We start from the raw sequence: 15,176 nt of genomic DNA on the forward strand, positions 1-15,176 counted from the left end.
AATAATATAGTGCAATCTCTTTATCATGAAAGTTGAACTTACAAATGTAGAATTATGGACCAAAAAAATTGCCTCCTAAAACAATGTAAAACTTTAGAGCCTACACGTACAGTCAGTCTTACTACTTGTTCAGCCAATTGCTAAGATAAACAAGTTTGTTTACATTTGCAGGAGATAATGCTGCCCACTTCTTGTTTACAATCTCACCTGGAATGAGAACAGGCGTTCACATGGCACTGTTGTAGCCAGCGTCACAAGATACTTAAGTGCCAGATGTGCTAAAGCAAGGATAGGCAACCTATGGTACGTGTGCCGAAGGTGGCACGTGAGCTGATTTTCAGCGGCACTCACACGGCCTGGGTCTTGGCCACTGGTCTGGGAGGCTCTGCATTTTAATTTAATTTTAAATGAAGCTTCTTAAACATTTTAAAAACATCATTTACTTTACATACAACAATAGTTTAGTTCTATATTATAGACTTATAGAAAGAGACCTTCTAAAAACATTAAAATGTATTACTGGCACGCAAAACCTTAAATTAGAGTGAATAAATGAAGACTCGGCACAGCACTGCTGAAAGGTTCTGACCCTTGCGCTAAAGATTCATATGTCCCTTCAACCACCATTCCAGTCAATAAGTTCAGATGGCGTGAGCCCAACAGAGACAGACGTCCTCACGGAAAGTCCTCCTCCAATACCCCAATAGAGATTTCAAAAGGTCTCATACCTCTCATGTGGCGCTATGGGGTTCGAAGGGGAATGATCCGTAGTAGTTGTCTGTGGGTCCGTGGGCGTTGCCATCCCGGACGAGCCCCCAAATTGTCGAAGAAAAACTTAGTTCTCGCTTTTTGTTTGGGTGCAGCAAAATTAAATACTTTATTATTTCTCCAGTAATTACAATGGAGGGAGAGAGTGCCATAGGACACAGGGTCCTGGACAGGTCTCTCAACTGGTAAACAATTACATCAAGCCTTTATACCTTTGTTTCAGACAATTTCTAGCAATCATGGAGACAGTAAAAAGCAACAAATACATTTTGTTTATACATAGCAGAAAGGAGTGAGACAATAAGATAAGCCTAAGAAAAGCAAGCCTGCATTTTGGTTAGTGATTGCAAGGTCGTAATAACTTTGTACACAGTTCTTGTCCAGTCGCCTCGCACTATCTTTGCTCCTACAAGTCTCACGTCATTAGGGTTACAGTATGGCCTGACTCTTGCTAACTAACATTCATTAAGATCTCTTCAAACCTTGTTAATTATTTACTGGCTTCCACAGTGTGTTCAAGAGGAACTTTCAAGCCAGCAAACTCACCAGCATTGCTAAGAACCTGATATATGGACTCTGAAGTCATATGGATGTATCTGATTGCTTTAACATTTAACAACTCATAGAATCTCAGGGTTGGAAGGGACCTCAGGAGGTCATCTAGTCCAACCCCCTGCTCTTCTCTTTTTTTCTTTTCTAATAAGCCTTTAGTTTTAGGGCTGGTCTACACTGGGGGGAGGGGGAATCAACCTAAGATACGCAACTTCAGCTACATGAATTGCGTAGCTGAAATCGAAGAATCTTAGATCAATTTACCTCTCGTCCTCACGGCGCGGAATCGACGTCTGCGGCGCCCCCTGTCCACTCCGCTACCGCACGTTCGCGCCGGTGGAGTTCTGGAGTCGACGGGAGTGTTTTCGGGGATCGATATATTGCATCTAGATGCCCGAGAAATCGATCGCTACCCGCCGATATGGCGGGTAGTCTAGACATACCCTAAGATACTAAAGGATTGGCTGTCAGTGTGGTATCTTGGGTAAAATCCAAATGAGTATTGATCGAGTAATGTGCTTGGCCTTTTGGGGTCAGAAGAACATTTTGTATAGTGAGCAGAGTTTTAAATAACTTCTCAACTTTACTGGACCTATTTGCTGATTGGGAGCCAGAGAACTAGAATGCAGCAAAGGGGACCGTGTGATTTCTTTTTTTCTCTTCAGCTTCTCGATAACCAGTGTGGGGGATCCAGAGCATGGTTTGTCACTGGTTGGTGAATCTAACTGCCGTGTTAACCACCAGTTTGGGGAGAATCTGCTCTCCTTTTTGCAGCCTGCCCTGACCTTCGCATTTTCAGTGTGGGCTACTCTAGGCATCTTGGGTCACACTGCATAAATACAGGTCGACGTGTGCACGCGCGAGCACATGTGTACACATGTCATATGGAGCAGGGACCATCTTTTTGTTCTATGTTTTTACAGCACCTATCACAATGAGGTCCTGGTCAAAGACCTAGCCTCCAAAGGGCCACCATAATACAGCTAATAAATAATAATTCTGTGTGTGTGCTGTGTGTGTGTGGGGGGGGGAGTTTGGTACTATGTGTTTGGTATAGTGTGTGTGTGCACCATATGAATATGTACACTGTGTGCATGAATGTGGAGTTTGTGTGCACGTATGTGTAGAATTTCCTGGGGGGACGCTGCGTCTCAGAGGGAGCTGCGCTTCAGAGTTGCCAGCTAAGCTCTCACAATTTTATCACGTCTTATGCTCTTGGGGTGAGTTTTCAGGTGTGGTGAGCAACTGGGGCCAGCCAAGGTGGGACCTTGGGTAAAGGGCCCAGTGCAGAAAGATACCCCCCAGCCAAGGGTCCTTGCAGGCCAGACTGGGAGGGGGATCTTAACCCGATGGGGGGGCGTGGCTGGTGCTGGGAAGAATGGTCCCACCACCCAAAGCCTGGAGGTGTGTGGCCACTGCCAGAACAAGTGTCCAACCCGCAGTATCCCTGCAGCACAGCTAGGGCCTGAGAAGGAGCTCTGGGACCTACAAGGAACAGACTGAAGTGCCCGGTGTTTTCCTTTAACCTGTCCCATTTTTCCTTATTCTTTTTTAAAATTTGTTAATTAAACAACTTGTATTTGCTTTAAATTGTATGAATTGATCAGTGGGTCAGGGAGGTGCCCAGTGCAGAGAGAGTACCCCGGAGTGGGGACACCCTAGCCCCTGTCCCAGATGACCACAGCAGGGTTGGGGGTTGAGCCCACCAGGAATCCTTTGCCAAGGGGTGCTGATGTCACAGTGAGCTTGGGGTGTCTGACAGAATGGGGCAGGGCACTGAGGCTGTTGGGGAAGGTAACACTCACTGGCGGGGGGGGGGCAGGCGATGCCAGGATGGGGCAGGGGCAGTTACCTGTCAGTCTCCAGTGCTCCGGCCGCGCCAGCAGCCTCTTCACCTCAGAGTCTCCTCTGCTTGCCCGGGAGCCGCTCCTCCTCTCAGGCTACCTGGCTGCTGCTGCTGCCGCGGCCGCCCAGGAGGACGCAGGTAGGGGTGCCGTCACAGAGGAGAAGCAAGGGGTTGGGCTCAGCCAGGGCCCTGCACCTGCCAGCAAGAGCAGCAGGAACTGGGCGCCCCTCCAGGAGAGACAGGCGGCCGGAGCCCAGGGCAGTGGCAGCCTCCACAGCAGCAGGGGCAGGCATGAAGCATAGCCCACCATGGGGCAGGAGAGGCCACACTGCTGCTGCTGCTGTTTCCTGCCTACAGCTGTCCTTCTCCTATGCCCAGGAGCCGCAGAACCCAAGTGCGGCGAGGGGGAGGCAGGGGGTCGCACAGGGTCCACTGCCCATATGCATCGGCTACTCCCCACTAGCAGCACTGCCACCTTTGCAGGGCTGCTGCCCCCTCCCCTCCCCCGTGCTGGCTCCTCCATGGCTGGGGCTTGCAGCCACCGCAAGCGGAGGCTTTGGCTCTCCAGTCCCTGCCGAGCCAGGGCACCGCTTTTTGGCATCCCCAGCCACTTGGCACCCTAGGTGACCACCTAGTTCACCTAGTGATTGCACCAGCCCTGCTCCCAGGGTCACCAAAGTCCAACTAAAAATCTCAACAAAGAAAGAGGTTCTTCAGCCCATCAGGGCGTCTCTTCAGCTCACTCACAGGGGCCTGTTCCCTGGGCTACTTTGGAGTCTTTCCCCGCTCTGGCCCCAAGCAGGTTCCCCCGAAGCACCTGGCTTCCTGCAGGCCCTAGCTGCAGGAGCCAGCCAGCCTGCCTGGGGTTCCACACTCAGGAACACGTCAGTGGGCCAGACCCCTGAGGGGTCCTGCTCTTCCTTCAGATTAGCCCATGTGGCCTCCCCGCCTCTGAGACTGAGCCCCTGGGCTCCAATCCTCCTGCTGCACTCTGTGAGCTCCGCCCAGTGCATCCACCGGAGAAAGATGCCTGTCCAGAGCCTTGCCAACTCCTCAGGGCCCAGCACACCCTGGCAAGGATGTACAGCAACACCAGGCAACATTTTCAAACAGAGTCGGGTTTATTAGTTGGCTGAAACCAGGCCAGGAAGTCCCCAGGTTAGCGCAGCGAAGCAAAGGCTATGACACCGTCCATCCTGGTCAAGCCAGCACGCCACCCAGCCGTGGACTCCACTTTTGGTCAGTCTCTGATGAGAGCTTGGTGTCTCTCCCAAAGCCAGATCTTCTCCCCCGCCACAGATCCCTGCTGAGTTCACATGTTCTGCCCACAAGACGCTCATGGGTAGGTATCAATTGTTGGGGCTCCCTTTGTCTTTCCAGACCCTCCATTGACATGGTTTGGGCTGAAAGGACCCCTTCACTCCACCCCAGACAGTCACATGACCTAACACCTCATGGCTCCTGCTCTGCCCCAAGAGCAGCCTTTTAACCCTTTTGCACCCACGGGGTAGCAACATAAAGTGCAGAGAGAAATTGAGGCACACACAGGCATAAAAATATTCCAGACAATTTTGACTTTGCCACCCTCTGTGAATGGGGGTTGTTGGAAGGGCCCTTCCCAGGAGGAGGGAACGCTCTGTGAGTGTGGGGGGGTGTGGAAGAGCCCCTTCATGAGGGAGAAGGGGAAGCAGCCCAAGGGGGGGATGAGAATCCCCAACTGTGGATCCTCTGGGGTGTCTCAGTACAGGGCACCCTCCTGCCTGCCCCTTGGTACACATCAGTGCCTCAGACTTCCCTGCACTTAGACTGTGGAGTCCTTGCCTCAGCCAAAGGCTGGTACTTGGCACCCCCCCAGCCTGGCGCATAGCAATTGGGCACAATGATGCCCTGCTCTCAAATCAAACGGATAGGCGCTCCAGGGCTCTGAAGGCCTATTTCCAGCCAGAGATCAACCCCTGCCCCAGTGTGGGGCTGGATCAAGCCCAAGGCAGCAGGGGGCTGGAGGCCTACAAGGTGTCCCCACCCCACCCCCCCTCCTCATTCTCCAGTTTCACACTGTAAAACAAAATAACCTCCTTCTGGGCATACTCCCAATGGCTTACGTGCTTAGCCAGTCTGGCTGATCCAGCGGATGCTGCCTGAGTCCTGAAAATCAGGCCCAAGTTGGGAAGCCAGCCAGCCCCACAAGGCACTTGGGAACATCTTGGCCCAAGGCTAGGAAGTGCAGGCAGGTCAGAGCTAGGGGGATTCGAATGGAAATATGCCTGCAGGCCTCTCCCCATCCCTCCCTCCCCCCACATGGACACACTGGCACATGGACACCAGGGCTGCTGGCTGGTGGGTGCCATGTAGAAGGGCACAGGAGGAGCCCTTTGTCTGTGTCTTCACAGCAGCGACCGCCCTGACAGTGGGACAGGGGAGCCAGTGTCTGGAGACTGCAGTGCGCCAGTGCTTGTTGCTCCCAGACAGCCTGCCTGGCCCCTGGAGGCAGGCAGCCCCCATGAGGTTGCTGGGCTGGAGCTTGGAGCTCCCGGCCAGGCTTCATTCTCGTGTTCTGCCATTTATCAAGAGATGCTCTGGCTGAGCCCTTGCAGACTGTGGGAGCACTGCAGGCCCCGGCTTCTCATTACAATGTTCAGGGCTCAGTGAAACTCTCTGCCTGCCAAAGATTCTCCTGAAATCCAGCCAGACGGGCATCCTGGGGCTGCAGATCTCTGCATCATCCCCCCCCCCACTCATTCCCTGCAGGGGCCAGGGCCGCCCAGAGGGGGGGGGGGCAAGAGGGGCAATTTGCCCCAGGCCCCGAGCCCCACGGGGGCCCCCACCAGAGTTTTTCGGGGGCCCCGGAGCAGGGTCCTTCACTCCCTCCGGGGGGCCCGGCAAACTCTTGTGCGGCCGGGCGCAGGAGCTTCTGCCACTCCCGGTCTTCGCCGGTGGGGGGGTCCTTCCACTCCGGGGCGGAAGGACCCCCCCGCTGGCGAATTGCCGCCGAAGACGGAGCGGGACCCGCCGCTGAAGTTCAGCTCGGTCTTCGGCGGTAATTCGGCGGCGGGGGGCCCTTCCCTTCCGGGACCCGCCACGAAGTGCCCGAAGACCGCGGCGGGGCCGCGTAATTACCGCCAGACCGGGCTGCGCCGCAGCGGGTCCTGCTTCGGCGGGGGCGGGTCTTCTTGGCGGCGCCGGCGCCGGAAGACCCCGGGCCCCCGGAATCCTCTGGGCGGCCCTGGCAGGGGCTACCCTCCCCTGAATCACCAGGGAATTTGCTCGACTAAGCTGGCCTTTGGGGCAGAACATGACGGGTACGAGAGACAGAGAGGAAGGATGGCTCCGCTCTGTGCATCAGGGATGCCAGCCCTGCCCTGCCCCAGAGAGGCCTGGATCCCTGGGTGATGGGGCTGAACCAGAACCTCAGGTTCCTGGGTCCCTTTCCTTAGGATCCATGCTGGGCTGGCGTTATTCACCTAACACAGCTGGGGGAGGGGGTGTTCCTCACATTGTGTGCCATGGACCTTCCCCTGCAAGGTGACAGCTGCTGCGATCTCACAAGAGTTTGTGTTGGTGTCACAGCAGCTGAACTGTATCACACAGGGGAGCTGGGGACGAGTGTAGGGTGACCAAATGTCCCGATTTTATAGGGACAGTCCTGATTTTGGGTCTTTTTCTTATATAGGCTCCTATTACTCCCCCATCCCCTGTCCCGCTTCTTTACATTCGCTGTCTGGTCACCCTAGGGATTGTGTGTGTGTATGTGTCCCTAAGTGGTGCTGCTCCAGCCCCCTCTGTTAACCCAAAAGCCCAGAGGCATCTAGGTCTAGCTCCTCAATGCAATTCAGGTGCCTCGCTCCTGTTGAAGCCAATGGAAGTGAGCCCTGATCTACACTACTAAGCTGGGTCCTAGTCACTTGCCCTCAGAGCAGTGGGGACGGACTCCCTCCCTCTTAGATCCTCCCTCCCAACTGCTCACCCCTCCCTCCCCCACCTGGCTCCTTGCTGCGGCTTCCCCTCCCTGCAGTCATGAGCCCAGCAGGGCCCCTCCAGGACTAGAATGCACCTGTCCTCAGGAAGGCGACTCCTACAGGTGCTAGGAAACATTGGAGAGACAGGCTGCATCAGGAGTCACCCCGAGACCCTGACTATCATCCCACTGCAAATGCACAGGCCAGCCCCTGCAGACAGGCCTGCTCCTAGGGGCAGGGGGGCGAGCTGGCTCTGTGCGTTGCTGGACTGTCATGGGAGCAGAAGCCAGCTGTAGCTCTGAAACAGAGTGGTTTCCACTCTAAGTCTTTGTCTATACTGGACTTTCGTCAGTAAAACCTTTGTCGTTCGGGGTGTGTGTGAAAAAAACACTCTCCTCCCCAAAGCGACACAAATTTTACAGACAAAAAGTGCTTATGTGAACAGCGTTTTATTGGAGGGCGCTCTCTCCTGCCGACAAAGCTATCACCACTTATTGGGAGTGGGAGTTTTTTGTCAATGGGAGAGCGCTCTCCTGCCAACAAAGCTACTGCCGCTCATTGGGGTGGGAGTGTTTTGTCGGTGGGAGAACTCTCTCCCGCTACGCTGTGTGCCTTTTAGCTGCAAAAGCGATGTTGCTAAAAGGTGCGTAGTGTAGACATAGCCTAACGCCCTGAATTTGATGACCCTTCCAAGCTGGCCTGCCCAGGCCCAGCCTGCAGGGGACGGGGAATCAGTCCGGAGTTTGGGCCAAGTCAGGTCACCCATTTGGGAGGACGAGAAGAGCTCACTCCCACCCTGAATATCCCCATTGTTCTCGTTTTGCCCAGTGCCAGGGTCCCAGTGGTAGGGGACAGAGCTTGGAATGGCCCCAGTGAGCAGGGGACACGGGGACCTGGGGGAAGCTGGTTTGGAATTCAGCAAATGATAAACCTCTGCAAGTGACAGCCAGCCCTGATGTGCACTGCACACATGCTGGGTGCCAGCTGTGACGGGGCCTCAGCCCTGCAAGCCTTGCAAGGTGTCTGTGTGAGCGCTCTGGGGCGCAGGGAGAGACTTGCAGAAGTGCTCAGCCCCCAGCAGCACCCACTGAGAACAATGTGAGGCGCACATGTGTGTGCACAGGTTGTGCCGTGTGTGCGCATACATGCATGTGTGTTTTTCCTGTGTGTGCTTGTGCACGTGTATGTGTGTGTGCATGAACAGCAAGGCCGGGCGTTTCTCAGTAGGAGCTGGGCTTTTCTGAACCCTAGCCCTGTGGCAAGAGGCTCTCGGAGCTTGGTGCCTGCCATGCTTCCTTCTGAATCCTTGGGCCATGGCCTGTCTGGTCCCATGTGGCGAGTGCTCCAGGCTCCAACCCTCATGCTCGTCACAAAAGGCACCATCAGGGCCGGTGCTTCCATTTAGGCGACCTAGGCAGTCGCCTAGGGTGCCAGGATTTGGGGGGGCGGCATTTTGCCACCCTCGGCGGCAATTCGGCGGCGGGGGGTCCTTCCGCGCTCCGGGTCTTTGGCGGCAATTCTGTGGCGGGTCCTTCACTCGCTCCGGGACCCGCCACTGAAATGTCCCAAGGACCGGGAGTGCAGAAGGACCCCCCCCCGCCGCAGAATTGCCGCCAACGACTGGGAGCGCGGAAGGACCCCCGCCTAAGGCGCCAAAAACCCTGGCGCCGCTCCTGGGCACCATGTTTACTGCCTGGCTGCAAGGGACCCTCAGAGACAAGGAAGGTTTTTGACAAAGCAGCCACTGCATTTCTGGCTCTGCAGGGAGTCGTGGCCCAAGCACGAACCCGGAGACAAGCTCACTGTGGCAGCCCATCCCTGAATCCTCCAAGAGCCAAATGAGGCCTGAATACGGGTCCGGGGGCATCTCTTCTAGTCAGCCCCCTGGGCCTGTCGGCAGTCACTGGGCAGTGGCCCTGGGCAACTGGTGCTATGCAGCAGCCAGAGCTTGGGCATGTTGAGGCAATGTTCCACTACTGGGATGGCAGCATGGGTACGATGGAGGGGGCAACAAGGCATCGGGAGTGTGTGGGAGGGGTTCAGAAGGAAGCACCTGGGGACCCTTTGGATGCAGGAATAAGGAAGGGAACCCCAGTTGGGATGAGAGAGGGGCTGAATGGGCCTCTCACAAATCTGATCACTCTCCACCACTCCTGGGAGTGGAGAGCTGCAGGGGATTCACAGCAGCAGCCTGCAGCTCCCTGGGACTCCATTATCTGGAACAACATCCCTGGCAGACTCAGGACCTCCCATGCTGGACTCATACCAAGAAAGGGCTGCTGGGTTTAGGTCTGTGACAAATTTCTAGAGACAAGGTCTGGCTGGCAGGGTGTCCAAAGCGGGTGGCAGCTGCTGGGGTGGGGTGCGTCCCACGCAGGGCCCAGGGGCTGGCCGTCTGGGCCCACCAAGTTGGCTAAACCTCCTGCCAGTCCTCGGCCCCGTCCTGTGACGCTGGCATCAGCAGCGAGTTGGGTGACTTGTCCTGGAGTCCCTGCCGCTGGCTGATGGCACAGAGCAGCTCGGCGTGTTCCCGCTCCAGGGCTGACAGGCGGCGCTCCTACAGGGACAAAGGGCTCATAACCCCAGCCTGCTGTCCTGCTCCCCTAGCCAGACGCCTAAAGCCGGCAGCACGCGCCGCGCTGCACGGAGATCTGACACCAAAGGCAACTAGCACCATCACCCTCCACTCCTGGGCAAGGTGTGGGGCAGCTCCCTTCATTCCCAGGGTCTCCCTCTTCCACGCTCCACCCCTAAGGGACCCTCCCCTATCCCCTTTAGTGCTGCCTTCTTAGCCACCCTTCCACTCTGCCCCGCAGGAGCTGTGGCTGAACTTACTCCACTCCCATGAGGTCTAGGAGACAAAGAGTATCAGGTGGGTCAGAGCAGGGGGCTGGGAGTCAGGACTTCTGGGTTCTATTCCCAATGCTGGTAGGGGAGTGCGGGCTGGTGGGCAGAGCAAGGACTACTTCACCCCACTAATATCGGCCCTCCCAGCTCAATGGCTCTAGGTATTTTCCCACTCTCTCAGCGCTAAGCAGGGATCAGCCATAAGGGTGGAGGACACTGGTCCCTCTTGTTTGACTCACTATGGGTGTAGGAGGAGCTCAGGTGCTGGGGGTCCTGGTCCTTCCACCTAAGGGCCCAGGGGTCCCCAGCTCTGCTAGATGCAGGTGCTGGGGGTCACTCATGGGCAACCTGGGGCCCTGTCTGACTGGGCGGGAGAGGAATGGACATCACACACCCCTGGGGCTAACTCCCCCTGCCTCCCCTCCTCCTCCCCATGCAGTGAAAGCAATGGGGCTGCACAGGCTGGAGCTGAGATCCAGCATGCCCCATAATACACTGTGCAGGGTGGCTCCCAGAATCCCCTCGGTTACTCCCTGATAGACCAATCGGGCGGAGCCGCTGGGCTCGTCAGCCCCAGGGGGGCATGGATCTTACCAGACGCTTCGTCCTCTCCTCACTAGCCTTCAGCTTCTCCTGGTCCTTCCTCCGGCTGCCCTCTGCCGCCGCCACCCTGCAGGAGGAAGGGTGTCAGTGGATCCCACAGCTTGCTCTGCCTGGCTGCAAGAGCCCAGACACTGGACACTTATCTCTGCCCTAGCCCCAGGCACCTCCCAACCTCTGGACACCTCACTGCCCCACCCCCAGGCACCTCACTGCCCCACCCCCAGGCACCTCACCGCCCCTGGACACCTCACTGCCCCACTCCCAGGCACCTCCCCACTCCTGGATACCTCAGTGCCCCACTCCTAGGCACCTCCCTGCCTCTGGACACCTCACTGCCCCACCCCTGGGCACCTCACTGCTCCACCTCCAGACACCTCCCCATCCCTGGACACCTCACTACCCCACCCCTGGGCACCTCACCGCCCTTGGACACCTCACTGCCCCACTCCCAGGCACCTCCTCACCCCTGGACACCTCAGTGCCCCGCCCCTAGGCACCTCCCTGCCTCTGGACACCTCACTGCCCTGCCCCCAGGCACCTCCCCATCCCTGGACACCTCACTGCTCCACCCCCAGGCACCTCACTGCCCCGCCCCTAGGCACCTCCCCGCCCCTGGATACCTCACTGCCCCACCCCCAGGCACCTCCGTGCCACTGGACACCTTACTGCCCCACCCCCAGGAACCTCTCCACCCCTGGACACCTCACTGTCCCACCCACAGGCACCTCCCCACCCCTGGACACCTCACTGCTCCACCCCAGGCACCTCACTGCCCCGCCCCTAGGCACCTCCCGCCCCTGGATACCTCACTGCCCCACCCTCAGGCACCTCCCTGCCGCTGGACACCTCACTGCCCCGCCCCCAGGCACCTCCCCACCCCTGGACACCTCACTGCCCCACCCCTGGCACTTCACTGCCCCGCCTCTAGGCACCTCCCTGCCCCTGTACACCTCAGTGCCTCGCCGCCAGGCACCTCCCCACCCCTAGGCACCTCCCCGCCCCTGGACACCTCACTGCCCCGCCTCCAGGCACCTCCCTGCCCCTGGACACCTCACTGCCCTGCCTCCAGGCACTTCCCTGCCACTGGACACCTCACTGCCCCGCCCCCAGGAACCTCTCCACCCCTGGACACCTCACTGCCCCACCCCCAGGCACCTCCCCACCCTTGGGCACCTCACTGCCCCACCCCTGGGAACCGCCCCACCCCTGGGACCTCCCCACCCCTGGACACCTCAGTGCCCGGCCCCTAGGCACCTCCCTGTCCCTGGACACCTCACTGCCCCACCACCAGGCACCTCCCCACCCCTAGACACCTCATTCCCGTGTCCCCAGACACCTCCCCCTGCCCTGTGCCCAGGCACCTCATCGACCCGCCACCGGGCACCTCATCACCTTAACCCCAGACACCTCATTGCTCTGCCCCTGAAGCACCTCATTGTCCTACCCTCAGGCACCTCATCGCCTTACCCTCGGACACCTCACTACTTCAACCCTGGGCACCTCCCCGCCCTGCCTCCTGTTATCTCCCCCTGCCTTGCCCCATGGCACCTCCCCCTGCCCTGCCCCCAACACCTCATCACTCTGTCCCTAAGCACCTCATCACCCCACCCCTAGGCACCTCACTGTCACACATGTGTGAATATACCCCTGACCCCTGGGCATCTCCCCGTGCCCTGCCCACGGGCACCTCACCATCCCACCCCTGGACACCTCATCGTCCCACCCCCCTGGCACCTCACTGTCCTGCCCCTGGGCACCTCCCCCTGTCCTGGCCCTGGGCACCTCACTGCCCCACCTACTGGCACCTCACTTTCTTGCTCCTGGGCACCTCCCCCTGCCACGTCCCTGAGCACCTCAATGCACTGCCTCTGCGCACCTCCCCCTGCTCCTGGAAAACCTCACCCCACCTCACTCCGCACTGTTCCTGGGGTACATTCCCATATCCCCTGGGAACCTGCCCCTGGGCACCCATGGCTCTCTGCTGAGCCAGCACCCAACATCACCCAGAGGCTCAGCAGGATCATGGTGCCCCAGCGCTGCCTTTCTCCCTGATGGGCTCCCTTACCTGGTGCTGAGGTTTGCCAGGTGCGTTTCCAGCTGCTCCAGCTGCCTCCGGAGTCTCTCCTCCTGCCCCTGGCTTTTGGCCTGCTCCTCCAGCAGTGTCTGGTTCTGGGTGACCAGCATTTCCAGCTGGCTCTCAAAGAGCCTCTGCTTCTCCCTGGACTCTGCCAACTCCTTCCTCAGCTCCTCAATTTGCTTCCCATGCTAGGGGAGCCCAAGACAAGGTCAGCTCGTCAAGGGGCGTGCAGCAATCCACGGGCACAGAGAGGGCACCGTTCTGCCACGTGGGCTCCTTACCCAGCTGCAGAAAGGCTGAGAGCCCAGCACAGGCTGGCAGCAGGAGAGGGGCCTAGTGGTTAGAGCACTGGTGGCTGGGAATCAGGATTTGTGGCTGTGTGTGTGAGGAGCTCTAGGATCCTTGCCTGGAGGCCATAGGGTTGGGGAAAGGATGGTGACACATCTGCCGCCCCCTACCAGGCTAACATGGTGAGGTTTGGGGGATGGCACTGTCCTTCCCATTGCAAGCATGGGGGCTGGTTCTGTGGACTGGGGTGGGTAGCAGTGATGCACCAGCACCCTGGCAGAGGCTGGGCGTTGAGGTGGGGAGAAGGACCCTGGCATGGTCCCATAGGGCCTGCTCTGGAGCCTGTATTGCCTGGGGTCTCTGGGGGTGCAGAGTGTTACCTTCTCCAGCGGCCGCATGGCATACAGCTCAGTCTGTGCCTTGGCTGCTTCCTCAGCGTGGCGCTGCCAGGGCACCGTGGATTTCCGGGGCAGCGAGGCAGATTGGCGGAGATTGGATCGCCCCTAGAACACACAGCACAGAGCCCTTCAGGTCGTTGCAGGCAGCACGGGCTGGCAGGGGGCCATGGCTCTGCCTGTCAGTGACATGGGGCCAGACACCTCCCGGTTCCTCTCGGGATAGGCTGGAACAACTGGTGATTCCTGCTGGAGCCCATCACCAGACCCTACCCAGTGGCAAGGGAATGGGGACAAGGACAGCTCCAGGCCCAGCCCCGAACTTCCCTGCCCCTCACTGCACAGAATGGGCTCCGGGCTCCGGTGCCAGCTCTCTGGGGCTGGGGTGGGGCCCTGGCACTGATAGTGCCCCAGGAAGGGCAGCCCTTGTTCTCTGGAGAGCAGGCTGTGGCTGGCCCCTGGGGAGCGGGGCACGAGGGGTGAGTGTGCTCAGCTCCATTCCCCCTATCCTCAGTCCCCAGCAGGCATCAGGCGGAGCGTGGCCTCTGTGGGAGTGGCTCTGGCAGTGATCGCTTTGCAGCTTGAGCAGCCTGCATGGGTCAGAGAAGGGGCGGGCAGCTGGGTGCCAAGACCCCCTTTCCAGGTGGACTTGGACCCCCTTACCAGGTGGGCTTGGCCATCCCCCAGGGTGGGAGCTGCCCAGAGCCCCTTACCGAGTGGGCTCGGACCCCCTTACCGGGTGGGCTCGGCCATCCCGTGGGCGGAAGGTAGAGGGGCGAGGGCTCCCATCGTGACTGTCTTCTCCCTGGGACTCAACCACGTGCTCCATGCTGCTCTGCTTCTGCAGCCTGCGTCCTGCCTTGCTCTGGGCAGGCACACTCTGGGTGCGCTGCACCTTCCTCCTCTCCCAGGCCTGGCGTGGGGAGGCAGGCAGCTGCTGGAGGTGCTGCTCATCCTCCTTCCCCCGGCCCTTCTGGATGTTGGTCATGGAGTGACTCTTGATCAGGGGGCTGTACTTGCTCAGCTCCCTCGGGGGCAGGAATCCTGGCTTCTCACCAGGGCTGAAACACAACGGTTGGGGCTGAGCGTCATTGGAGAGAGCTAGGAGCACTGTGTTGCCCGGGGCCCACAGCCTGGACCAGAACCCAGAACCATCCCATGAACCAGTCCCTAGAATCGGAACTATCCCCTGAACCGCAACCTAAAACCAGAATCATTCCCCAAACTGAACTATCCCCTGAACCCCAAAGCGAACCAGAACTGCAATCGTCACCTGAACCAAAACCATCAACCACACCCAAACTGAACTGGAGTCATCACCAGAAACAGAACCAGAACCATTTCCCAAATTGGAACCAGAACCATCAACCAAACCCAATCAGAACCATTCCTTGAACCCAAACCGTCACCCAAGCCCAAACCTCTAATTGAACCAGAACCATCCCCTGAACCAGCCTGAATCAGAACCAAACTGCCAGCTACAGTCACCCCAAATTCAAACCCAGCCTGGCACCAGCCCTTCAAGCAAACCCTTGGACTGGAGCCATCACGTGAATCTCCAACCCAACCCATTGTCTGAGTCTCTGCTCCCTGCTGTCCCTCTTCCCCATCCACCTGGCCCGGGAACCCAACGCCACAGCCTAGCTTTGGTCCTGAGGCTCCAGAGTCCAGACCCAAACTCGCTTCAGGCCCCACACCTGAGCTGCCTCCTAACCCCCCACATAAGCTCAGACCCTCCCCCGGGCCTTATGATGGCCAGGCCCCACTCCCATGAGCCAGAGCACCATCACTTGTCTGAGCCCCACTGGCAGGATCAGCCCAGTCTGGAGCACATCTTGCAGGGA

The 15,176-nt window shown here is 58.5% G+C and overlaps 1 protein-coding gene across 5 annotated transcripts in view; it reads right to left on the reverse strand.

The window, feature by feature from the left end:
* Positions 1 to 8,725: 8,725 nt before the first annotated feature.
* The window catches only part of RASAL3 (RAS protein activator like 3), a 57,135-nt gene continuing 50,684 nt past the window's right edge, over positions 8,726 to 15,176 (reverse strand). For all 5 annotated transcript variants that reach the window (XM_039514379.1, XM_039514378.1, XM_039514381.1 and 2 more), the window contains 5 exons: positions 14,069 to 14,393; positions 13,318 to 13,440; positions 12,638 to 12,837; positions 10,564 to 10,639; positions 8,726 to 9,679 (listed from right to left, as the gene is read on the reverse strand). In XM_039514379.1, coding sequence (XP_039370313.1) covers positions 9,536 to 9,679; positions 10,564 to 10,639; positions 12,638 to 12,837; positions 13,318 to 13,440; positions 14,069 to 14,393 — 868 coding nt within the window. In that variant the 3' untranslated portion in view covers positions 8,726 to 9,535. The remainder of the gene's footprint in view (positions 9,680 to 10,563; positions 10,640 to 12,637; positions 12,838 to 13,317; positions 13,441 to 14,068; positions 14,394 to 15,176) is intronic.

The sequence above is a fragment of the Mauremys reevesii genome, linkage group 25 (genome assembly GCF_016161935.1).
Source record: "Mauremys reevesii isolate NIE-2019 linkage group 25, ASM1616193v1, whole genome shotgun sequence".
Lineage (NCBI taxonomy): Eukaryota > Metazoa > Chordata > Testudines > Geoemydidae > Mauremys > Mauremys reevesii.